This window comes from Microcaecilia unicolor, chromosome 5, assembly GCF_901765095.1.
Source record: "Microcaecilia unicolor chromosome 5, aMicUni1.1, whole genome shotgun sequence".
In the NCBI taxonomy this organism is placed as follows: domain Eukaryota; kingdom Metazoa; phylum Chordata; class Amphibia; order Gymnophiona; family Siphonopidae; genus Microcaecilia; species Microcaecilia unicolor.
In genome coordinates this window covers 217,096,525-217,122,062 of record NC_044035.1, presented here as the reverse complement: position 1 = coordinate 217,122,062, position 25,538 = coordinate 217,096,525, and the positions used below count along the sequence as shown (strand labels likewise).

Sequence of the window (25,538 nt, the reverse complement as noted above, 5' to 3'; positions counted from 1 at the left end):
ACTCGCCTTCTCAATGCCTCGATCCAGAGGCCTACCCTCAATGCATTCTGATTCGGGAGACCTCCGTTGAGACAAGCGACCTTCTGGGAGAGGCGGTGGGTTGAGAACCGGGGTAGAGAGTGTGATATCCAGCCCTAAGTCTCCAGGGTCTCCTCCTCCTAGAGCAACAGCAAGGCTCCTCCCGGTGTTTTGGGCGGGGGTTCTCGTGGCGAAACTTTCAATTGATTGCTGCTGTGGAGAGGAGGTTCTGGCCATCGAGCAACCAGCCATAACCGTCCCTTTCAGTTTAGTATGAGGCATCAGGATTGAGGAAAACCGTTAATTCAGAGCAACCAGCGAGAGCTCAGCCATGGTCAGCAGCGTGCTGCCATCTTGACACCCAACTTTTAAAGTAAATTTTTAGGTTAGAATGTACCTTCTGGCCTGGTCTGACTTATTGGGTGAGAGGAGTCTGCCGAGTGACTAGATTACAGTGTCTTTCAGTCTCCCAGCTTACTGGACCTGGTCTCACAAAACAGGTCTATAAATAATTATAATAACCCACCCTGATGCTCACCAAGCAAGAAGTGTTACCTGAGTACTACATATTTAGAATTACAGACACACATCTCCAATGCACATGAGGTGCAATTCCTCTAGGTGCCGACAGCAAACTCAATATTTTGCATAGGGATGGTAACTAACGCCTGTGTACACATTTCCATGATGACTGGCATGCTTTCCACAGTCTTTTGCACGTTCATTATGTGCAAACAATTGTGGAGAACCCATAGCTTATTGAAATGTTGCCTATGATAAAAAAAACTGCTCCTCCTGAAGCAGCCATTAGCTAAATATAATACTCTGACAATGCTGTATGTGCTCTTGAAATGGAGAAAACCGAAGGGCTTATTTCCAAAATCTAAAGTCCAATGCAACTAATATGGACCTAGCAGATTTTGGAAATAAACATGATGAAGAAACTATTACAAGTGGCAAATAATATCTCACCATATTTTGAACTATTACACATGAAGATTTGGTTAAGTATATTTGAATATTTGTAAGGGTGTGTGTGTGGGTTTTTTTAAGTGTGTGATCATTAAACAAGTTATTAAAATGTACCCTATTTGGGTACATTTTCAAAAAATTCACCTAAGGAGATGTACAGTAAGAATAAGCCAGACCATAGGCAAGAAAATTACAGCAGTACAAATATTCAAACAAATACACATGTTGTAGCATATAAATAGAAATAAAATAATATATTATCACCTTTAAAGTGAACTAACACTGCAACCATACTACATTATGGAATTGCATACTATTTCAATGTCAACACAATAAAACAAACCATGAGATTTTTTTTTTTAACTCCTTCACCATTTTGTCATTTGACTATCCTGAAGTTTCGTGTGTATTTATCGGTCCTAAATAATTTCTTCACACATGCATTAGGAAACTGTACGATAACCTTCAGCACGTCTGGAAGTATTTGTAAGGCCTATCTGCGCAGAGCTGCCTGCGTATGGACAACAGCAATTCTATTGGACATGTCCCTCTTTTCCGCTCCTCCCTCCCCCGACCGCCCTCCATATGAGCCACCACGAATGTTAGTTTGTCAGGAGCTTATGTGTACAGCTAAAGAAAATGTTGCCTTTCTGACTCCAAATAATCGGACTAGACTGGAATTGCAAATACTGGAGTGAAGCAGGCAAGAATGCAAATGAAAACAGGACGGGAGTGGGGAGAGAGCAGCACGAGACGACGTATCCCCGTAAGATCTGCCCGTTACTCACCACTGCAACCCGGGGTGCAGGATGCCGTGCAGAGCCATGCAGGAACCGCGGTCCAAGAAGAAACAGCGACCTCCTACACAAACTCAGCGCCATCCTTGTGTTGATTGCTCGCACACACAGCATTATTCCAACGTGGCCTTTGCTCAAATGTGGCTACGCCAACAACTTAAGCCTGAGATAGTCCAATCGCAAGGACGAAAGAGCAGAGCCTACGGAAACTACGTAACCCAAAATGCAACTGGTGGTAACTAGAGAATGACACGGGGACGGTGACCTTTAGTAAACACTAGTAAAAAAGGCCCGTTTCTGACACATATGAAACGGGCGCTAGCAAGGTTTTCCTCATAATGTGTATGTTTTGGAGAGTGTATGCGAGAGTGACTGTGTGTGATAGAGAGAGTGAAAGTGCAAGTGTGTGTGTGTGTGTGTGTGAGAGAGAGTGAGTCTGGGTGTGAGTGTGTCTGTGTGAGAGTGTGTGTGTGTGAGAATGAGAGTGTGTGCAATTGCGTATGGGAGACACAGTGTGATAGAGAGAGAGAGAGTGTGTTTCACACAGATACAGTGTGTGCGAGAATGAGAGTGTGTGTGAGGCACAGATTGTCTGTGAGACTGAGTGTATGAGACCAAGCGAGTATGTAACTGACTGTGTGACACATAGAGAGTGAATGTGATACACTGTGAGACATAGAGTGTATGAGAGTGAGAGACAGAAACACATTGTCTGTGGGAGAGAGAGAGTGTGTGTGAGAGAGAGAGAGAGAGAGAGAGTGTGTGTGTGTGTGTGACAGAGATACCTCCCTCCCTCTCTCTCTATGGTGTCAGGCCCCCCTCTTTCTGTGGTGTCTGAGTTTGCTGCCACTGCACCTAAGCAATTGGTGTGCTGGAGGAGAGGAAGAGAGAGAGAGAGTGTGTGTGTGGGGGGGATGTGTTGGAGGGGTTCAGCTTGGAAGAAGAGGGGTGTGGGGGATTCAGGATGCGCTGCCAGATGAAAGTTAGAGAGTGAGTGTGTGTGTGTGTGGGGGGGGGGGGGGGGTTCAGGAAGCAATGGCAGATGACAGAGTGAGGGAGTGTGTGTGTGTGTGTGGGGGGGCAGGGGGTACATGAAGCGCTGCCAGATGAGAGAGAGAGTGAGTGTGTGTGTATGGGGTTTCATGAAGCGCTGCCAGTTGAGAGAGAGTGAGTGTGTGTGTGTGGGGGGGGGGGTAGGGGGGGTTCAGGTAGCGCTGCCAGATGAGAGATAGAGTGAGTGCGTGTGTGTATGGGGTTTCTGGAAGCGCTGCCAGATGAGAGTGTGGGTGTGTGTGTTTTGGGGGTGTGGGGGGTGTGTTGGGGGGGTTCAGCTTGGAAAAAGAGGGGTGTGGGTGGTTCAGGAAGCGCTGCCAGATGAGTGAGTGTGTGTGGGGGGGGGGGGGCGGTTTTTCAAGTTTTGCCAGATGATAGTGAGTGGTTGTGGAAGCACTGGCAGATGAGTGAGTGAGTGTGTGTGTAGGGGGGGGGGGTTCAGGAAGCAGGGCTAAATGAGAGTGAGTGAGTAAGTGTGTGTTGGGGGGGGTTCAGGTACGGCTGGCAGATTAGTGACTGTGTGGGGGGGGGGGTGGCAGGGGTTTCAGGAAGCACTGGCAGATGAGACAGAGTGATTGTGTGGGGGTGGGGTGCGTGGAGGGGGGGGGTTCAGGAAGCGTTGGCAGATGAGATTTTGTGAGAGTGTGTATGTTGGAGGGGTGTGGGGGGTGTGTTGGGTGGTTCAGTTTGGAAGAAGAGGGGTGTGTGGGGGGTCTGGAAGCGCTGCCAGATGAGTGTGGGGGGTGGTTTATCAAGCTTTTGCAGAGGACAGTGAGTTTGTGTGTGTGTGTGTGGGGGGGGGGGTTCAGGTAGCGCTGCAAGATGAGAGAGTGTGTGTGTGTGTGTGTGGTGGTGGTGGTGGTGGGGTGGTTCAGGAAGTGTGGCTAAATGAGAGTGAGTGAGTGTGTGTGTGTGAAGGGGGGGGGGGGTTCAGGAACAGGTGCCAGATTAGTGAGTGACTGTGTGTGGTTGTGGCAGGGGTTTTAGGAAGCACTGCCAGATGAGAGTGAGTGTGTGTGTGTGGTGGTGGTGGGGTGGTTCAGGAAGTGTGGCTAAATGAGAGTGAGTGTGTGTGTGTGTGTGTGTGTGTGTGGGGGGGGGGGGGGGGGGGGGGGGGGGGGGGGTTCAGCAACAGCTGCCAGATTAGTGAGTGACTGTGTGTGGGTGTGGCAGGGGTTTTAGGAAGCGCTGCCAGATGAGTGAGTGTCTGTGTGTGTGTGTGTGTATATGTATATGTATGTGTGTGTGTGTACGTGGTTTCTGGAAGCGCTGCCATATGAGACAGAGTGTATGTGTGTGTGTGTGGGGGGGGGGGGGGTTCAGGATGCGCTGGCAGATGAGATTTTTAGAGAGAGAGTGTGAGTGTTGGAGGGTTGTGGGGGGTGTGTTGTGGTGTTCAACTTGGATGAAGAGGGGTGTGGGGGGGGGGGGTCTGGTAGCGCTGCCAGATGAGTGAGTGAGTGAGTGTGAGGGGGCAGGGGTTTCTGGAAGCGGTGCTTTGAAGATGAGTGAAGGAAGCGCTGCTAGATTGCAGGGGTTTGTTTTTTAGCCTTCACTGCCTCCTCGGCGCGATGTTCCCCCTCCCCCCCCCCGCCGCCGCCGCCGCCGCCGCCGCCGCCATCCCACCCAGCACGATAGTCCCGCTGTCGCCGCCATCCCACCCACCGTTGCGTAGTGTTGCTGGCGGGGGACACGAAACCCCGCCAGCATAAGTCCTGTCTTCAGACTCCGGCTTGATCTTCAGCATTGCTAGCCTCTGCTGGGCGGGGTTATGTGCGTCTGACGTCCTGTACGTGCAAGACGTCAGACGCACAGAAGCCCTGCCTGCAGCAGAGGCTAGTAATGCTGAAGATCAAGCCGGAGTCTGAAGACAGGACTTATGCTGGCGGGGTTTCGTGCCCCCCGCCAGCAAAGGTACGCGACGGTGGGTGGCTTGGGGGGGGGGGGGTGTTGCACCTCCTGTCTTTTGTGGGATTCTTTTCTTCTGTTGAGGTTTGTTGGTTGTTTTGGGGGGGGGGGGGGGGGCGTTGCGCGAGGGGGGCGGGGGGTGTTGGATCTCGGTCATTCTCTGGCGGGGCTCCATTTTATGTATGTAGCTTTTGGGTGGTTTTGTAGCCAGCGTTTCCTTGGCAGGGGGAGGAGTAGGGAAACACGCTCCGCGTGTTTCCCTACTCCTCCCCCTTCCTTGATGCGGTCCCTTCTTTCATTTTATGTTGCTTTTCCGCCCTCGACGTCATGACGTTTGACGCGAGGGCGGGGCAGCAAGTTGTTCAGTGGCTTCACCACCACGAACTTACGAACCGTTCTGGGACTCTGACTGACTTCAGTGACGTCAGTGTCCTCAGAACGTTGAGGTTGCCTTTTATTATAGTAGAAGATTAGATGAGCCGTAGGTCCGCCCCTTCTTTTGTTTGATAGGTGCATGACCCGTGATTGCATTCCGTTGCGTGGCAACGGCAACTGACGCCTTCGCCTCAGACGCTCCTCCCTTGTTGTATTCCTATTGGTGTGTTGCAGCTGTGACGCTCGTTTCAGATCATGGCGGCGCCCAGATGTACTGTGGTTAAAAGTGGTTACAGAGCTTCGAACATTCAAACTTTTGAAGCTTCAAAGTGTGGTTCAGAACGTTCATGGTGCTTTTTATGTCCAGTTGGGGCGTGGCGTAGGTCGCAGATGGGGCGTGGCTTAGGGCGGTGGTGAGTAGTCCGAATAGCCAGGAGGACTACAGCAGTTCAGGACTCACTGCCACAGTTGGAGGGAGCTTCAGAACGTTCAAGGTGGGATTTATTTATATAGATAGGGATGGGGGGGCGGAGCCCGTTATTTTTTCTACATTGATTGAAGCCTGTTAGTGAACTGGACTGTTACTTATGTTTTTAATGCACATGATGATTTTGATTTTTTTTAATAAAAAGCATGCTGGCCACAACTATCAACATTTGTTGCTACCAGCAGTCTTCGAAGAAGACATCTATTGCAGGAAGGACTGTGGAAGACAGGAGAGGTAGACTGAATCCTGAGATTGTTGATGACTTAAAATCATAACAGTATTTCATAGGGCATATTTCTCCTCTGCTAGGGCATACAGAACTAGTTGTATTTTGTACCCCTGGACATTTTAACAGGGTGGATTAGGATTCCTTGGGGTAGTAGAAGTCAGCTATTGTTGGAAGGGTAGAGGCTGGGTTATTATAGTTGCTCATTGTTTTTATTGTTTGCTATTTGTGAATTATAAACACAGTTGCACAGCATATTGCTCCTTTTTATACTTTAATAAAAAGATTTAAGTATAAAATCATATTTTATACTTTAATACAAATCTTTAAATATAAAATCATAAGTGTTCGAGGCTTCTGCAGATGAGGATAGAGCCGATGGGGACAGGGACAGAACCTGTGAGGATGGAAACGGGGCCCGCAGGGAAGAGAACCCACGGGGACAGGACAAACTTTGTCCCCATGTCATTCTCTAGTGGTAACCTAAACCTTTGAGAACTTAAGGTTGCTATCAGCAGCTTAACCTTCAACGACGTTTTGAGAATGCGCATCTTGGATACAAACGTGTATTTAAAGTTAATTCCTTTTATCAAAGCAGCCAGATTCCAAGGAGATTTGAAACTTGTCCTGGAATCTGACAATCTCATCCTGTAATTTACGGCACCTGCAGTGCAGCGTTGATTTACATGAAAACTCAAAGAGAGGTGGGGGTTAGAACTCTCATCATATATTGCTGTAACCCCTGGCTCAGACCCACACTAGCTCAGTTCCACAGGGCCTGCACAGCATCTCCAAACCCTTGCTCTCATTTGTCAAACTCAGTCCTCCTTTCCTACACTAAGATCAGCTCTCCAACACACACAGAGTCAATGCTTTCACTAGTCCAGCTTGGGAGCAGGTCAATGGCCCACAATAGCAATCTGGAGCTTTAGAAAATTAAGTGAGGCTGTACCAGTCCATGGAGCAAGCATCCTTACTCCCTCTTCAAAAAGCTACTCAGCACTCCAAGGATTTTATTTGATGCAGAACGGTTCAGTAAAGTTTAATTTGCAACAGGCAGGTGAACCCTGCCCATTCAAGATTGTGTACTGAAACCTCCACCGCTTTCTGATTTTCTTTACGGCTTCCGTATTTACACCACCTCCTGTCCTTTACCTATCCTTGGGCCAATAAATAATCCAAGGCTGTTCCTGCTATTCCTGATTACAATCCAGCTCCTTCAGGCAAAGACCCTCTTAGTTGTCTTCCTTCTAGTGATGCACTTCATGAACTGCACCCTGGCCTTGAACAGGCTTCCCCTGCTCTGGTTCCTGCTTTTGGACTTGTTCCCCTTACCCGTCCAGAGCTACACACTCCTTCACAGTTGCCATGTTTAGGAGTAGCAACTACTCCTTAATTTAACCTGAGTTTATTCTGCCTTTGCAGGACTCCCTCCCTCCCCCCCCCCTCCTGCAAGGATCCTAGTGGGGGTTTGGGCAACCAAAGACCCTGAGTTCTCCAGTGTAATCTCTTTTATCAACTCTTCCCCTACTATCAATCATTACACACAACACTCTACCTCTGAAATTATTTTCAGAACCCAGTCCTGGATCCCCACTACTCTTACACTTCTAACCTTCCCCTCAGTGACACTGGAGAGTTCTAACTATATCACTTAATTATCCCCATTATAATGGGGGATTACATTGGGATGTAAAGCAGTAGGGTGGCTAGGACAGGATGGGTCCCTGTAACTCCATTTTTCCCAAGGTAGTGCCGGTTGGTGGTGGAATTTGAGGAGTATCTGGAATAGAGTGTATGGGATGGATATTGAGGGGGTGGGTAGGAGACCCAGTCATTCAACAACCTTTGCAAACTTAATACCTGCTGCACATGTCCCTAAAAACCCACCCAAATAGAAGTATATATTGAAGATAAGCACGCCCCCTTAGTTTTCTTCAGTCCGCGGTTGCAGAATGACCTGTGTCCAAATTTTGTCCTTTCATATTTATTACTATGGAGTTCGACTTCACATCTATTATTTTTAAAATGTCATAGTCAACACTCAGTTTTAAGCACTGTACCTCTTGTTCATGTAAACTCTCTTTGACCAACACAGTTTATGTTGTTTAGGAGCTCACCACGATATTGCGAATGGTGCTGACTGTAAGAGTTTATATCATAAAACACTAGAAATGTGAGCACTTAAAAGAATTTCTCTGCAACTCTGTTTCAGGAACTTCTAACTCCAAAAAGAGTACTTCTAAGAAAAATACCCCTACTAAAGCTCAAGCAGCTTCTACTTCAAAGTTGCAGCCAATATTCCCTGCTCTCCCCCTTGCCTCAGTGCCCAGGGATCAGGTCACTGCCATTATGGTACCACAGGAACGCCTTGGTGCTGAACCAGGTCAACTGATTTCTTCAGTATCATACCGCATTGGTGCCGAGCAAGTTCAGTCTGTTCAGAAACACAGCACCACAGGCTTGCAGATGCCAGCGCCCAGCAGCTTGTTCTTCTCAAAAGTGTCAACATCAACATAGCCCCTCCCCTACATCATCATCAACCAATTGGAGCCGATCACATAGCAACTCCTCTAAGCACTATTCAGGTTGCTCTCAGCATGGAAGAAGGCACACTTCTTTCTCAATGCTGTCCAGTACAGCTCAATCTTTCATATCTCACAGAAGATCCCTTTCCTCTTCAGTCTCAAAATCTTCTAGGCATATACAATTTAAGCCTGATTTTCCTCCCAATTTAGATCTTTATTTACTACATTTCTACAGCAACAGGGTTTAAATGCAGATCAACAAATTTCACATGTGCAACAAGAAAAATCTGAAATTTCTCATACTAGTAATCTATTGACCAGGAATATTCTAAAGGCAAGTCTCTTTCTTCCTCATATTCTAAACCAGATAGGTCTCTCCCCCTTTCAACAAGTTCATCGCCAATGCATAAACAGGTATCACCTTCACAATCACAGCGACAGTCTACTTATTATTCCAAACCATCTTCTACTTCTCACTTGCCTCAAAAAGAAACTTAAATTTCTGTAGAAGAAATCTCTTATTCAAAATTCCTAATAAACTTAGCTACTGCTACAGGTATCACAATTCCATCCCAATCCTGCCAATCTTCTGAAAAGCGGACAATTATTAAATATTTAAATATCACTAAAGAATCTGTAGCTCATCCAGTTGCTTCAGTACTTCAAGAGCATCATAAGAAATTATGAGTCACTCCAAAGTTGAAGATTGTAAGGTCTCAACCACCAGGAGACTCTTGGAAAAGTCTCCTGCACCGGGAGATTCTTGAGTTCCTCGGCCCTTTAGCTGAGCTGTATGCTGTAATCCACTGCTAAAGAGCACACGGCAATCCACAAGGTCAGATCATTATACTTTATTGTAATCCCTTTGTGTCAACTGCTCCTCCAAAGGTAATTCCCACCACAGCATTTCTCAAGAAGCATAGCAGTTCAACAGCATAGTATTCAAAACAAAACAAAAAAACCCAAAAGGTTCCAAAATCTCAACAGTTCATATAAAGTAGGTATGCAAAGTAATTCTCCAAACACGGTAGCTCCAGAAAGGCTTCAAACCCTCCCCAGCAGTTCATGTTAGCAGTTAGGCAAAACAAATCTCCAAACACAACAGTTCAAAAAGAGTTCAAACTCCCAGCAGTTCATGGTATAGCAGTTATGGCCAAAATCACCACTCCTCCTCTCTCCCTTTCAAAATAAATCAACCTAGGGAGAGTGGCAAGGGTCCCTCCCCAACCAGGCCAGCATTATACCCTGCCTGACCACCACCCGCATGACCTTTCCGTGGTAAATCTGTTCTCTCAGCTCCCCTTGTGGGATAGCCACCTTTTTCCTTCTTCTACCAGGCTCTCCTCCCAAGCAGCCCTCCACTGTTTCACCTCCTTTCCTTCCAGTTTAGTCAGAGCAGCCATCTCCATCCTCCTTTTGCTCTAAGTTCTTCCTCCTTTTCTTCCCCTTGCCCATTGCTCAGCTGCTCTCCATTTGCTTGATTGGGCAGGTTCAGAACTCCTTCCTTCATCCTGGCTCTCTGGGACAGGTTTTTCCAACTCCCTTCTCTTGCCCTTCTCCTGACCTCCTCTGGGGGCTGTTGGGGATTGAATTCCCTGTTTCTACCATGGGACCTACTCAGGGGCTGCTGGGAATTGTAGTCTTTTCCTTTTCTCCAATCCCCCAGGGGAAAAGATTCCTTCCTTTCTCTACCCAGTCGCCCTCCCTCTCGAGCCTCCTCATTTCTCCATGTGCCTTCATTCTCCCTCTCACCCTCATATTCCTCACAAGATATTCTAGGTTTTGGTAAACAAAAGTTGCCTCATGTCTCTTTGATAGTTAAGTCTGCAATGAGAAAACACAAGACACAAAAATATTTTACTAACCATCCACCTCAAAAAGATTTAAAAGTTATGGATGTTATGGCACGTGCAGCATTCCAAGCAGCTTTGTTGTCAGCTAAAATTTTAGCCCAGCTAGAGATGTTTCTTTAATTTTCTTGTTCTTCCATTATAGCTCCTTCATTTTACGGCTCATCTCTTCCATGGCCTGTGGTTTGCTGGAATATTCTTTTTCCTATATATATGTGACCATCTCTGGGACAAAGTGACTAAAATCACCAGAAAAAAAAAATGAGGTTTTAATGAATTTCAGTTAGAGCAAACAATTTGTAATACAACAGTCCAAATCCCATCCTTTTATGTGAAAAAATAAAAATAAGTTACAGAATTTCAAACTTAACTTCTGCAGACTGCTTATGGACCTATGACATGAAAAATCAGCCATTGTCAACATTTTGGACCTGCTACCTTTTCCCAGAGATGGTCATATATAGGTGAAGGGTAATATTTAGTGCATATTTCTTTTTATTATTTTTTTTATAACAAATTTGTTCTTGTTTGTCTTTTTGAAATACTTAATATAAATTGTTTTTAAAGAATTGGTTGTTCTTGAACCAGGGTCCTCATGGGTTGCTGGCCAGTAATCTTCCAGGAGCAGCTATTTATCCTCCTGTAAATGTAGTCCCAGCCTGCCTATTCAAAATACTGCTTATTTATGTTTATGTTTCCTGATTTTCCCAAAGGTGGTCAACCCAGGGCAGGCTTGAATATTTATGGTCTGCTTCTGGGCTTGCCTTCTGCTGGTTCATTGATTTGGACTCTTATGGATTCCAGTGTTGTCAAGGCAGCCTTTTCCTGTATCACTGCCAGTATTGTGTTGGATATGAGTCTGGAGGTATAACTATTAAACCTACCATAAGTATAATCATACCATAATCTACAAAATTCTATTTGGAATGGCACCTGAATAGTTGCTGGACATGATTGAGCTATTCCCAAGAAATGCAAGCCCAGAAACTAGGAACTACCTACTTCTACATCTACCCAACTGCAGAAACACTACCTACAAAATCATCTACACAGCAGGATTTAACTACCTGGGTTCCAAATGGTGGAACTCAATACCAAAAGCCATAAGAAGCATCTCAAATCTCCTCCAGTTCAGGAAATAAATGAAAACCTGTTAAAAAAATCCTACAAATAACTACAAGACCACCTTCCCCTTTCCGTTTCAAATCTGTTCATAAACTGTTGAATAATCACATCAACCACAAATGATCTCCCACACAGAAAAGCATGACTGTAACTCATAATCTCTTGAATAATCAAACGAACTATAGTCCTCCCACACTGCAAAGCATGATGGTAACTCCACCAAAATGTACACTGTAAGCCACTTCGAACCAAAACTTGTTTTTGGATAATAGTGGGATACAAGTGCATAAATAAATAAATAAAATCAGTACTGTGTCCCATCTTGTTTCCAAAGCAAAGCAGTACCTGTTGGCTAGCCGGCCACTCCTTAGCCAAGGTTCTATCACAGTAGTAGGAGGAAGAAGCTGTAGGTGGTGTGGGTGACACTTTTGTGCACAGATATGGGTTTCCTTATATTCCTGTGCTTCTTGGCTGGCCTTTCATTTCAGAAGTAGCTGGTCTTGATTACTTCTGATATATCAAGCAAGAAGCCAGGATCATTTATTCTCACTGTCAGATCTTGGATAAACTTTCAGAATATTTTCAAGAGAGAAAGTGCACCTCATATGATTCAAAGAGCCAGAAAGAAATTGCCAAAAAAATCTACAGCAGTGTTTCCCAAGTCCAGTCCTGGAGTAAACCCTTGCCAGTCAGGTTTTCAGAATATCCACAATGAATATGCATGAGAGATTTGCATATAATAAAGGCAGGGGGTACCGCAGAACTGGACTTAGGAAACACTGATCTACAGGATACATTCAACATAGAAAATATATTCTGTGTTTGCTAGTGAGTATTTCTCCAAAACCAATGCTATGCATTCAACATAAAGTCATAAGAGGTCTCACATTTGTGATGACATCAGCCATCAATAAAGCCATTAAATTGTTATGGCAGTTTAGGCTCATGTACTTTATAACCACTGCAACCTCATGTGTGGAGCAGTGCTCATTAGCAAACACAAGATATATTTGATATGTTGGCTGAGTAGGGATATCCTGTAAGCAACATTGCAGAAGGACTGTCTGCCTTTTTACAGATAGCAAAATCTGCAATAGTGTAGAAATCCCTGAGGGGTGGATAACATGAGGAGGGACCTTGTAAAGCTTGAAGAATGGTTCAGAAACTGGCAGCTAAGATTTAATGCAGGGTCATGCATTTGGTATGCAAAAACCTCAGGGAACAGTATGGGATAGGGGTTGAAGTACTTCTGAACAGGAAAGAGGAGTGGGACTTGGAGGGCGATTATATATAATGGTCTTAAGCAGTGCGTTTTTTTTCCAGCAAAAAAGGTGCCAGCACTCAAATCCTAGGCCACCCTTCAGGGGTGGGATGATCACTGAGAGACCCACCCCACAATAGCCAGGCCCCCTGCAACTAGTCACAGAATCTATGACAAGGTAGAATTGGTGTATAGAGCCTGAGCTCTTTCATTAAAACTTGGGGTCCATGGGTCAATTTTAGCAGACAATGGTTATCAATAGAAATCAAACAAAATAAAACATGGAAAAGAAAATAAGATGATACCTTTTTTATTGGACATAACTTAATATATTTCTTGATTAGCTTTCGAAGGTTGCCCTTCTTCGTCAGATCGGAAATAAGCAAATGTGCTAGCTGACAGTGTATATAAGTGAAAACATTCAAGCATTACTATGACAGTCTGACAGGGTGGGAGGATGGGGGTGGGTCAGAGGTATGCATGGGGACATCAAAGCATATCATTGATATTCTAACAGGATGGGTGTGGATAGGTGAGGGGTGGGGTGATCAACAGAGACATACAGCTTTATGGTTTATAATGGGCCAGGAACCCCAGATCCTTGTTAAGTCCTTTCTGTTGGGTGTTAAAATATTCAATCATTCTGACTTCAAAGGTCTTACGTTCTTGTATGGTTTTAAAGTTACCTTTCAGTATTCTCACTGTGAAATCACAGTTACAATGTCCTGGTTCTGTGAAGTGCTGTCCCACCGGGGTGGGGGCCCTACTGGCTGTATTGTTCATATGATGTCTATGTAAATTGAATCTTGTCTTAAGCATCTGGCCTGTTTCTCCAATATAGCATCCTTCGTTACATTTTTTGCACTGAATGATATATACCACATTGGAAGATGAGCAAGTGAAAGATCCCTTTATGTTGAATATCTTTCCTTTGTGGATGACTTTGGGGTCCTGTGAAATATTTTGGCATAGTTTGCAACTGGATAAATTACAGGGAAGCAGACAGTGGAAAAGATGCTGGTACTGAGTACCCCTTCAAAAAAAGCCCTGGTCTTAAGGTACATAAGTACATAAGTATTGCCATACTGGGAAAGACCAAAGGTCCATTAAGCCCAGCATCCTGTTTCAAACAGTGGCCAATCCAAGTCACAAATACCTGGCAAGATCCCAAAAATGTACAAAACATTTTATACTGCTTATCCAAGAAATAGTGGATTTTCCCCAAGTCCATTTAATAATGGTCTAGGGACTTTTCCTTTAGGAAGCATCCAAACCTTTTTTAAACTCCGCTAAGCTAACCGCCTTTACCACATTCTCTGACAATGAATTCCAGAGTTTAATTACACGTTGAGTGAAGAAATATTTTCTCTGATTCGTTTTAAATGTACTACATTGTAGCTTCATCGCATGCCCCCTAGACATAATATTTTTGGAAAGTGTAAACAGACGCTTCACATCTACCCGTTCAACTCCACTCATTATTTTATAGACCTCTATCATCTCTCTCCTCAGCCACCTTTTCTCCAAGCTGAAGAGCCCTAGCTGCTTTAGCCTTTCCTCATAGGGAAGTCATCCCATCCCCTTTATCATTTTCGTCGCCCTTCTCTGCACCTTTTCTAATTCCACTATATCTTTTTTGAGATGCGGTGACCAGAATTGAACACAATATTCAAGGTGAGGTCGCACCATGGAGCGATACAAAGGCATTATAACATCATTTTTGTTTTCCATTCCTTTCCTAAGAATACCTAACATTCTATTTGCTTTCTTAGCCGCAGCAGCACACTGAGCAGAAGGTTTCAACGTATCATCAACGACGACACCTAGATCCCTTTCTTGGTCCGTGACTCCTAACGTGGAACCTTGAATGACATAGCTATAATTCGGGTTCCTCTTTCCCACATGCATCACTTTGCACTTGCTTACATTAAACGCCATCTGCCATTTAGATGCCCAGTCTCCCAGTCTCGTAAGGTCCTCTTGTAATTTTTCACAATCCTCTTGCGAATTAATGACTTTTAATAACTTTGTGTCATCAGCAAATTTAATTACCTCACTAGTTACTCCCATCTCTAGGTCATTTATAAATATGTTAAAAAGCAGTGGTCCGAGCACAGCCCCTGGGGAACCCCACTAACTACCCTTCTCCATTGAGAATACTGACCATTTAACCCTACTCTCTGTTTTCTATCTTTTAACCAGTTTTTAATCCACAATAGAACACTACCTCCTATCCCATGACTCTCCAATTTCCTCTGGAGTCTTTCATGAGGTACTTTGTCAGACGCCTTCTGAAAATCCAGATACACAATATCAACCGGCTCACCTTTATCCACATGTTTGTTCACCCCTTCAAAGAAATGTAGTAGATTGGTGAGGCAAGATTTCCCTTCACTAAATCCATGTTGACTTTGTCTCATTAATCCATGCTAAACAGGTAGAAAAGCCAGAAGTATACTTGGATGTGTAAGAGAAGGAATGGTCAGCAGGAAAAGGGAGGTGATAATGTCTCTATTTGTCTCTAGTGAAACTTAATTTGAGTAGTGTGTACAATTCTGGGGTCTGTCTGTGAACACTGTAACCACAGCTCTTTGAAAAACTCTTCAGAAGAACCCCTTCTTCTGCCCTGGGCCCATCTTCAAACAATGCGACCTCAGTGTTCAAACTAGAGATCTGCACGGGAATGGGGTTTGCGGGAATCCTACGGAACCCACAGAATTCCCACGGGGATGGAAGCAGTTCTGCGGGCATCCCGTGGGGATGGAAGCAGTTCCTGTGGGGTTCCCGTGGAAGCGTATGCTGCACTTGCACCAGCCTCTCACCTACCGAGTACCAAGTTCTTTGAGTGCTGTCTCCTCCTCCTCCTCCTCCTCCTTGCTTTAACAGCACAGATGCGGAAAGTCTCCATTAAGGAGGTGGTAGAGATACAAATGGTGATGAAATTCAAAAAGGCATGGGATGAACACCTAGGATCTCTAATTAGAAAATGGAAGTTATAAAAAACCTAAACTGAAATGGCTGCATGTGTGTGGATGTGTCGCGTGACACTTAGATGGTGACTCTGGCTGTGATGAACTAGGGCCGATACCAGGAGACCGGTACGGTCTGTGTCTCATATATGGCAATCTGGTTTAGGATGGGCTGGAAAGGGTTTAGACAGCAACTTTAGTGGCTGGAACATGAGGACAGTGCTGGACAGACTTTTATGGTCTGTGTCCCGCAAATGAGAAGATGAATAGGCTGGAGTGGGCTTTGAGGGCAACTCCAGCAGTTGGAACATAAGGATAGGGCCAGGCGGACTTCTATGGTCTATGTCCCAGAAACACCACAGAAAGACCATAATCAAGTATATAATATCACATTCATTGTTGATTTAATCATGAATTGATAATGATTGTGACTATTGGGCAGACTGGATGGACCGATCCGGTTTTTATCTGCTGTCATTTACTATGTTACTATTAATCCTCTCTGCTCCCGGGCTGATGCGTAGACCTCAGCTCTGACGTAAGCACGAGCATCAGATGTCACCTGACCTACTGGCGCATGCATGTGGTGATCTCTTAGCACACAGTGCCAGTGAATCAGAGAAGTCTTACATTTGTGCACCAGAGTGTTCCAACTTCCGTTCCTTCCTTGCCTGCAGTGCTGCGACTCAAACCCAGAGACTGAGGGCCAACAGGAATTTTTTATGTACCATTAAATTCTTGTGGGACTGGGTGAGGTCAGGTTAAATTCTTGAGGGGACAGGCGGGGATGGGTAAGATTCCCCGTGGGGACGGGCAGGGATGGGTTAGATTCCCCAAAGGGACGGACGGGGAAGGGTTAGATTCCCTACGGGGACAAATGGGGATGGGTTGGATTCCAGCGGGGATGGGCGGGGGTGGGGATGAACTTTGGAAGGCTAAGTGCTTTGAAAATATGCCTCTAGGGCTCTTCCGCTTGGAGAAGAGCTGGCAGAAGGGACATATGATAGAGGTCTATAAAATACTGAATGGAGTGGAACAGATAGAGATGAATCACTTGTTTACTCTTTCCAAAAATAGAAGGACTGGGAGGCACACAAACTACTGAGTAGTAAATTTAAAACAAATTGAAGAATATATTTCTCACTCAGCATGTAATTAAACTTTGGAATTCATTGCCATGGAATGAGGTAAAAGTGGTTAGCATAGTAGGGTTTACAAAAGGTTTGGATAAATTCCTGAAAGTCCATAACCCATTATTAAGATGGACTTGGGAAAATCCACTGCTTATACCTGGGAAAAGCAGCATACAATCCGTTTTACCCTTTTGGGATCTTGCCAGCTACTGGTAGCTTGGATTGGCCACTGTTGGAAACAGGCTATTGGGCTTGATGGACCTTCCATCTGTTCAGGGGACAGTTTCCCGAAATGGGCTAGTTTTGCACATACCATGTCAGGAATGAACCTCACTCTCAAGGCAGACCATGTGGAGTATGATTGCAGTCTCTGAAATGTACTGCTAATGCTCACCATAGTGCTTGCGTTGTACCAAAGAGAGATTCTTTCTGAAGTTTGTTGTAGGAGGTGGAAGGCCTCCAATTATTTAATGTACAGAAATTAATGTCTCATATGTTGGACAGAGAGAAATGAAGGTTTCTTTCCTTCTAATCATGAGAAGCTTGCTGGCTTGCTGGAATGGCAATTACACTATAAGCCCTGATTGCCCACAATCTCTCCCATTGAATATGGGACAGGAGACAGAATTCTTTCCCATGCCCTTTGAAGTAAGGCTACTATCCAGGAGAGAATTACCCTTTTTACAACCATGAAAGGAAGACCAGGTAACACCTTGTTTCCTTCTCTGCCTAGAACAATTCAAACACTATCTCCCTGATCTCTGGAGTCAATAGCAATAGTTCTATTGACAAGAGAAACCTAACATCTCTATAGCAACTGGAAGCAGTAGTTAATTTTTGTCTCCTCTTTTAGAATAGGGGAAATACTAATTAAAGGTTCTGAGAAATGTATTCTTGTGTGAGTCTGTAAAGATGAATAGAAGAGGTCCAAAACATTTGGACAACAGACTAAATGCATCTTCAAAAGGAAATATAAACAGATGCTATATATTTCTTTATTGTCAGGAGATCCTGCCTGACTGTAAGATGCTAATTAAGGAGGTGAGGAAACCCTCCCTCCTTCTTGTGCTCCATGTATTGAAAGGGAAAAGAAATTCTATATAATATTTCTCTGCCAGATAGGAGATTGGGCAGTGTACATCTCTTTTGGCTCCCAAGCCAGGGAGTTTGAAAGAATGTCCTGTTCCCACTTTCCATTGTAATTTCCATTTCTATATATGTTCTCATTTCTGTCATATTCTAGACTATTTCTATGACTATTTTTATTATTTATCCTAAATCTCTGGATAAAGAATAAACTTGTGTTTTTCCCCCAACGGAAGCTTCTCTTGGTTATTTTTCTCTTTTTGTTTTTATTTATTGTAGTGCAAATGGTCCATAATCCAGCTGTCCGGTTTCTAAGATACAGTTGAGAGGATTGTATTGTGTAAGTAGTGCCGACCGTGATTAGAGACCCTGTAGGCGGCACGAAAGGCACAAACAAAGTGGTGTTTCTGCCCGGTTGAACCTGCGTGGACTTCTACTGCCCGACGTCGCTGGACCAGAGTCGGCCGTCTGCTAACAAGTGCACATGTTGCAACGGCTAATATCCAGTGAGTGGGCCTCGACAAGCAACTGACCAAAGGATGAAAGCATTTGGATCTTAAGAAACAAAAGTGACCGGCGACCAGGATAGGCGAACGGTCAGGATTCCTGGTTCCCACCGCCGCGGCCTGGGTTTGACTCCTGGGATGGGAACTGGAGGTGAGGTGAGAAGACAGTGTGGTAAGTACTTAATTTCACTTTGTGGGGATTGTCTTTGTGTTCTTTTATTTGTGCTTTCTCTCTCTCTCTCTCTTCATTCTTAGATTAGAATCTCTTTAGTTGTAGTTATGCAGACTGCATTGGAGCAGGTCTCCACGGCAGTGCCGGCTTATAGAAATTAAATTTTAAAGTGCCACCAGAAATGGGTTAATGGAACTAAAAAAAAATCTGAGCATTAATTGGCCTCAGTCAGGCAGTTTTGACAAAGAAATTCTAACAGCTTTGAAACTGTGGATAGAATGTACTAAGACTAAGAAATATAATAGGGCACAGACAGATTCAGCAAGGTACAGTGAGGACAGACTACACACAGAAACCAGATTTCTCACAGTTCCAGTGTTGGAGCTGTGGGCAAATAGGACACGTAAGCAGAGGCTGTGGGACCAGGGGACAGCGAGATGCAGGTCCAGCCCCCTGATATCAGGCACTGGGAAGGGAGATTTTTCGATCCCCAGGGAATCCCAGGGGAAGTTCAGGGCTCCAGTGACTAGCTCAGCAGCAGGTTCTGAGGGCAGAGATTGGGCTAGAAGATCCTGTTGTGGAGGGTAGACTAGCTACTGTGCCAGTCTAATTTTTGATTGACACAGGGGCTACAATATCCACCATAGGCTCGGGTCAAAGCATATGCCCATTTCCCTTTTCCTCAGAAACTACCAGCACAATAGGATTCTCTGGACAGTCCCAAGAATTCAGATATACAGTGCCTTTGAATTTAGAATTGGACGGAGAACAAATAGAGGCAAAATTCTTGTATGCCCCGGATTCTCCCATTAACTTACTAGGGAGAGATCTACTGACCAAACTGGGGGTGCAGATTCTCTGCAGAGCAGTGCCCTTGAAAGATTTCAGGCATTAGGTAAGAGAATGATGTGTGCCTCTTTTTTTTTCTAAAATATTAGGAAAAACACTACAGGAAACAAGTTTGTTTTGTGAAGTTTAAATATTGGTTACACCTTTGAACTGAAGCAGTAAAAGGACTCCTCTTTGTTCTGTTTACCTTTATGCAGCTCATATGTATTTTGAGGCATCTTGTTGTTTGACAGGTCTAAGTAAAGTGTAGGGGAGGGTAGAACTTTAGAAAAAAAAATAACACAGCTAAAAGACTTGTGCTTAATATATAGGACACTGACAGGATCAAAGAAATATATATCTCTACTCCTCAGTATTTCTAAGATTACCTGAGGATTGAGTGCTGGACTGCTTAAATCCTAAACTATGCGTTTGTGCATCCTCTCCATTAACTGAATTTAGAGGTAGATGCACTAAACGTTTTTCATCGTTAAATGAGCCCTCAGGGAAGAATTTCCTATCCTTTCCATGCACTTAAGCCTATTTTCCGACGACAGTAGCAGCTAACGAAAACGGAATGGAGATGAGCAATTAGTGTGAAAACCCCATTGAAACGACATGCACTAACCTTTTCCGATTGCCTTTACGCAGGAAAAAGGCAGGAAAACTAACGAGAGGTCTGGACCTCTCGTTAGGACAGCTCCGTGGCAGGAAAAAGTGTTAAGTGAAAAAATAAACAAACTTTGAGCCAATCCCAGCGCATTAGCAGAGCTAAAAGCGCTGTGATTGGTCCAAAGGACCTCAGAAAACACATAAAAAATAAAAATAAAAAAAGGATCGGGAGGGGGCAAGGGCGCTCATCAGGAGCGTCCTGTACGGACGGCCTTGCCCCCCCCCCCACACTTTCCGCCGCTCCCCCCACCCCGAAAAAGCAAACTTCTAGAAGCCCCTGCCCCCCTCCCTTCCTCACTACTCTGTCACCTCAGCTCCGCCTCCCGACATCCTCCGTCCGCGCCCCGCCCCCTTTTGGGGTCGTCGCCGCCATTCCCCTCCTCCATCGGGCCCCCCTTCCTCTTACCGGGCCCGTGCAGCGCCTCTCTCCTCTGTCCGAAGGCGCTGCACGGGCAAGAAGAACGCTGAATCAGCTGATGCCTGCCTTCGCGATGGGCGTCTTTCTCCTCCTGGGCCCGCCCCTGTCTGACGTCAGTAACCTACGTAGGTTACTGACGTCAGACAGGGGCGGGCCCAGGAGGAGAAAGACGCTCTATCGAAGCTAGGCGAAGGCAGGCATCAGCTGATTCAGCGTTCTTCTTGCCCGTGCAGCGCCTTCGGACAGAGGAGAGAGGCGCTGCACGGGCCCGGTAAGAGGAAGGGGGGCCCGATGGAGGAGGGGAATGGCGGCGACGACCCCAAAGGGGGCGGGGCGCGGACGGAGGATGTCGGGAGGCGGAGCTGAGGTGACAGAGTAGTGAGGAAGGGAGGGGGGCAGGGGCTTCTAGAAGTTTGCTTTTTCGGGGTGGGGGGAGCGGCGGAAAGTGGGGAGGGGGCAGGGGCTGCTAGAATTTTGCTTTTTCGGGGTGGGGGGAGTGGCGGAAAGTGGGGAGCAGCGGGGGGGGGGGGCAAGGCCGTCTGTACAGGACGCTCCTGATGAGCGCCCTTGCCCCCTCCCGACCCTTTTTTTTTATTTTTGTTTTTATTTGGGAGCCATGTGCTTGCGATTTGACTGTGTTTTGACTGTTTGTGGCATGCGCAGAGCAGCTAACATAACGCTTGGCTGCTCTGCGCATGATTTGGGGGCCGATTAACGATGTGTATTGTGATTCTTTGATACATTGTACGTTTCACTACCGATCTCAGCATGTGTGACTTTTTTTTTTGGTGCATGTTTCGTTATTTTAAATCGTTAGGGACTTTAACGATTTAGATTTTTTTACGTTTGGTTGCTGCATCTGCCTCTTGGTAGAGGCATTTAAGGGCAAATTTTAGTCATGATTTTTTTTCCCTTTTTTTTATCTCCCTGCCTTTTCCACTGTATTGTCTGCTACTCTTTCAGCCATGCTGGCAAGATCAAATTACTTTTTCCTCTACTCTGAAGACAGGGGCAGGATCTGCTCTGCCCCCCTGTAGAGTTAAACAGTGTGCCTTAGTAGGTGCTCAAATTTGCTGTTTACTTAATACAAATTCCATGTTACTTTGCCCTTTGTGTATACGGTTTCTAGATAAAAGTTTGTTTCATGATAGGCTTGCTAAAAATATTCTTAAGTGTTACTTTCAGAGTGTGTTTAAGCTATTAGGAAATTAATTGGTCCACATTCCAGTATGATTAAGTTTGTTTTTTACAAGATTGATAGGACAAATGTGGTTCCATCCCTTTTTATAGGGAGTTTTTAGTTTTAAAATTAGACTAACAGGATAACAGAAATTAATTGACACTAAGCGTTTTTTCTTAAAAACAAATTAAGATCTGTAGATTTCTGCAAATAGCAAGCAGTCCTGACACTTAAATGTTAAAACAAAGTGTTAATACCAACAGAGCTAGGAACCAGAGAAGTTAATGCTGCATTTCAGCTCGTTTTATATTTATTGTGACCTCTTGTCAGGCAGGTTTTGTGTCTTTTCAGACCACAGATAGGGGTACTTTGTGAAAAACTAAGGGGAACCAACTGAATAATTTGTTGCTTAGTCTTCAGACTTGTGCGGCTTGTTTTTTTTTATTTCTAGTTCACAGGGATTTCTGCGTACTGCTGTTCATATACCAACTTTGGAAGAAATGGTGGTTTTCCTGCTTGCTCAGAGAAAGTATGAAGGAATCTGTGAATGAGGGTCTTAAGAATGAAATAGCCAGAACAGTGGAGATATGTGACCTTGTGAATTAATTTCTGAATGTTTTTTTCCCTTTCAGACTGCAAGTTCCAAATTTAGGATTTTTATTTTTTATGAAATCAGGGTTTCATTCATACATGCCATCCAGATAATTTTATAAAATATTTTCTGTCTTTTAATTTTATTTGAATGCGCTCCAAAGAGCTTCTCTTACCAGCTGCAGAGGTAAAAGATTCTCTAAAAGAGCATTTAAGAGCATTTAAATGTACCATTTCTATTTCTGGAATGGCTATGCTATGCTTTTATTCATTTGTGCACATAGGAGCTCACAGAAATTGTTATGGTATCCACTTGGATACCATACATAATTTTAGTTTGAATAATACTGTGTTCACTTGCAGATTAGGTCCACTCCTGACTCCAACAAGACAGATCTGATATTTGGCCTCTTCAAACTTTGTCTTTTGTCTGTTTGTGTGTGTTTTTGTGAGACTCATCAGATACATTCAGTATAAGTGACCATTTCTGATTTTTTTTTAATTTTGTGGATAGTACAATCAGTATGTAGAAGTAGTTTCTCTCCTGAATACATATTGGTTGTGTGTGAAATATAGCAAAAGTGTTCTGTTCTGAATGTCCAACTAAACACATTAACTACTTGTGTTCTGCCACTAATCAACAGTTTTATTGAACACAGGCAGGGTGTAATATTTCCTTTCCCACCCCCTGTACAGAAAAGGTCTCTCTCTCCCTCCCTCTCAGAAGTAAATCTGTATCTGACACTACCTTTTACCTGGATAATATCTTTGCCCCATTTTTTCTTTATCTATCTCCCAGAATACTTGATGATGTCTCTTTATTTCTCAATAAGACCCAGAACCAGAATTGCCATTGGTGCCAATTTGTCCCTACCAATTTGCGGATCCCGCCTATGAACTAGCCTTGATCTAAGAGTTCACTAAAAGTCTGCAAAGTCCACACCTTTTGCTGTTCAGAATCAGAACTCTGATGCTTGCTACCACCTCTCCACGCTGCACTGCCTGCACCAGACTGATCACGCTTTGAACATCTATACACTACTGCTGCAGAATGTTATTTGCTTTTTGTGGACTTAATGGACTCATTCAAATGACCACTGCCCTTTCCTTCTCAGTATTATTTTGCCTGATGTTGTATTTCTTAAGCTACAGTATTTTGTGAAGCAGTTGAAGTTTTATTTTCTGGTAGCTGCATTCCATTTTCATGCCCCTGTTGCTCTGAGTTTTATTTATTTCTGTGTGGACCTCCCTTGCACAGCCCTCATGCTACATTCACATTTCTGGACACACACTGGTTTTACATTTTGTTTTTTTGGGAAAGTTATGTTTGCCTGCAAATTACTGAATTACCTCTAAATGTGGGAAACAAAATGCAAATTATCCTCTACCCCTGCCAGGTATTTACCTTTCACCTTTGCTATCTTTCCTTTGCTGCCCTACCTTTTGGAATAAAATAACCTGTAAATCCCATGCCTAGCCAGTCCTGCGCATCCCTCTGATTGTGTGGGCTGTGCACCCTTTGTACCTAGTTCTAACTTGGCCATCCCCCTGTCTCCTAGTCCATTACTGATAATTTAATTGTTTTCTCTGTAAAGATGTTTTCCCTACTTACACTCTGTCATGTCATAGTGGTTCTGTATATGAACATGCTCAGTTCTGATCTTTCCTTTAATTTGTTCTCTTTTGCTTCTTTTCCTTTTCTGCTTACCAACAATGGCTCAGGCCCTGCTCTGGGCAATACTGATACTTCTGTCTGTATGATGCACCTTCTTCCTAATGGTGCATGGCAGTCCCAGCCATCTCTTAATTACTCTGCTTTCTTTTCCAGCTACCTAGACCCCCTCACTGCCTGCTTGGCAGCCTCTAATATGCACTGTGTCTGCACTGGTAATCCTGGCCTTTCTATGGTCAAATAATTGGAGGCCTGCCCTATACCTCCTCCAACAATCCTTACACTTTTTGTAGATTCTGGAATGAATGCACATCTGTTGCATTGTCTATGTAGCTAACGCACATGCTAGGTTATGAACCCCAGATAGGTGGTAGAGAGGTTGGGAGGCGGGGCTAGTGTTGGGCAGACTTCTATGGTCTGTGCCCTGAGAGTGGCAGATACAAATCAAGGTCAGGTATGCACATAGAGTAACACATAGCAGGTCGTTCTATGCCGTCATCCACCATGTTACTATATTTTTAGTGGGACACTAATTAGGTTTGTGGTTCTTGGGCTCACCAGGCCTTGCCTCTTAATGGAAAGATACAATTACAAAGGCCTATTAGACATGTCCGGGTGGGATATTGTCACCTCTTGGTTCTCTAATTTAGGTGGTACCTTCAGATCTCTCTTTATTGGACTGTTATGTTTTATTGTTATATTGATCCTATCTTGTTGTTTGCTTGGTTGCATCTCCCCCTGTTTACGCAAATTATGCACTCCACCTAAAATCCTTTTTATGTCAGCAAATACTTCACATAACTATGCCACACTAAGTTCTTATATTGCTACTCCCTCTACAGACCCTGACACATTGGTTACCTCTGCATGTGTTTAATTTCTCCTCCTGGTTCCTAGACACAGGTATGCATACCTTTTTAGTATCATTCTCTCTCTCCTCCTCCTCTCCAAACCCTATTAGCCCCTTTTGTTAACTTGTAGCAAAGGGAAGAACTCTGCACCCTTTCTTGCCTCCTCTGGCTGAACACTGAAGACCGGAACAGTCCTCTTTTTTTTTTCCAGAGGGGGGGGGGGGGGGGGGGGAGATGTTGGTGGAGGTGTACTTTGTACTTATGAAGGCCTGAACCAATATCTAAAAATTAATATACAGACGACAAGAAGTGGAAATGTCTCTTTTTTTCTGTAAATTACAATGATATTAAGCAGGCCAGGTGGAGCAAGTACCCCCACCTCTTCCCCCACCTTCCTCTGACCAAGCAAGTGAAAGACAATGAGCTCCTGCCATTTGCTGTTTACATGAGTGTGTTTATTAGCCTTTGACAGACTTTTAGGATGCAGATCAAAGAAAGTTCCAGGTGAAGGGGGCAGGGCTGACAGAGGCGAGAGAGAGAAATCCTGTAGTCAGGACAGGATAAGAAAATATTATTGCAGGAGGGGAGTTCTTGTAGGAGGAGGTGGAAGGCCTCCAATTATTTAATGTACAGAAATTAATGTCTCATATGTTGGACAGAGAGAAATGAAGGTTTCTTTCCTTCTAATCATGAGAAGCTTGCTGGAATGGCAATTACACTATAAGCCCTGATTGCCCACAATCTCTCCCATTGAATATGGGACAGGAGACAGAATTCTTTCCCATGCCCTTTGAAGTAAGGCTACTATCCAGGAGAGAATTACCCTTTTTACAACCATGAGAGGAAGACCAGGTAACACC

The 25,538-nt window shown here is 44.5% G+C and overlaps 1 protein-coding gene across 1 annotated transcript in view; it reads right to left on the bottom strand.

Moving 5' to 3' along the window:
* GATD3A (glutamine amidotransferase like class 1 domain containing 3A) overlaps window positions 1-2,031 on the bottom strand; it is a 95,786-nt gene extending 93,755 nt beyond the window's left edge. Inside the window, exon 1 of the mRNA XM_030203769.1 lies at window positions 1,779-2,031. Within this exon, the coding sequence (XP_030059629.1) occupies window positions 1,779-1,901 (123 nt within the window). The 5' untranslated portion in view covers window positions 1,902-2,031. The remainder of the gene's footprint in view (window positions 1-1,778) is intronic.
* Between the last annotated feature and the right edge of the window lie 23,507 nt (window positions 2,032-25,538).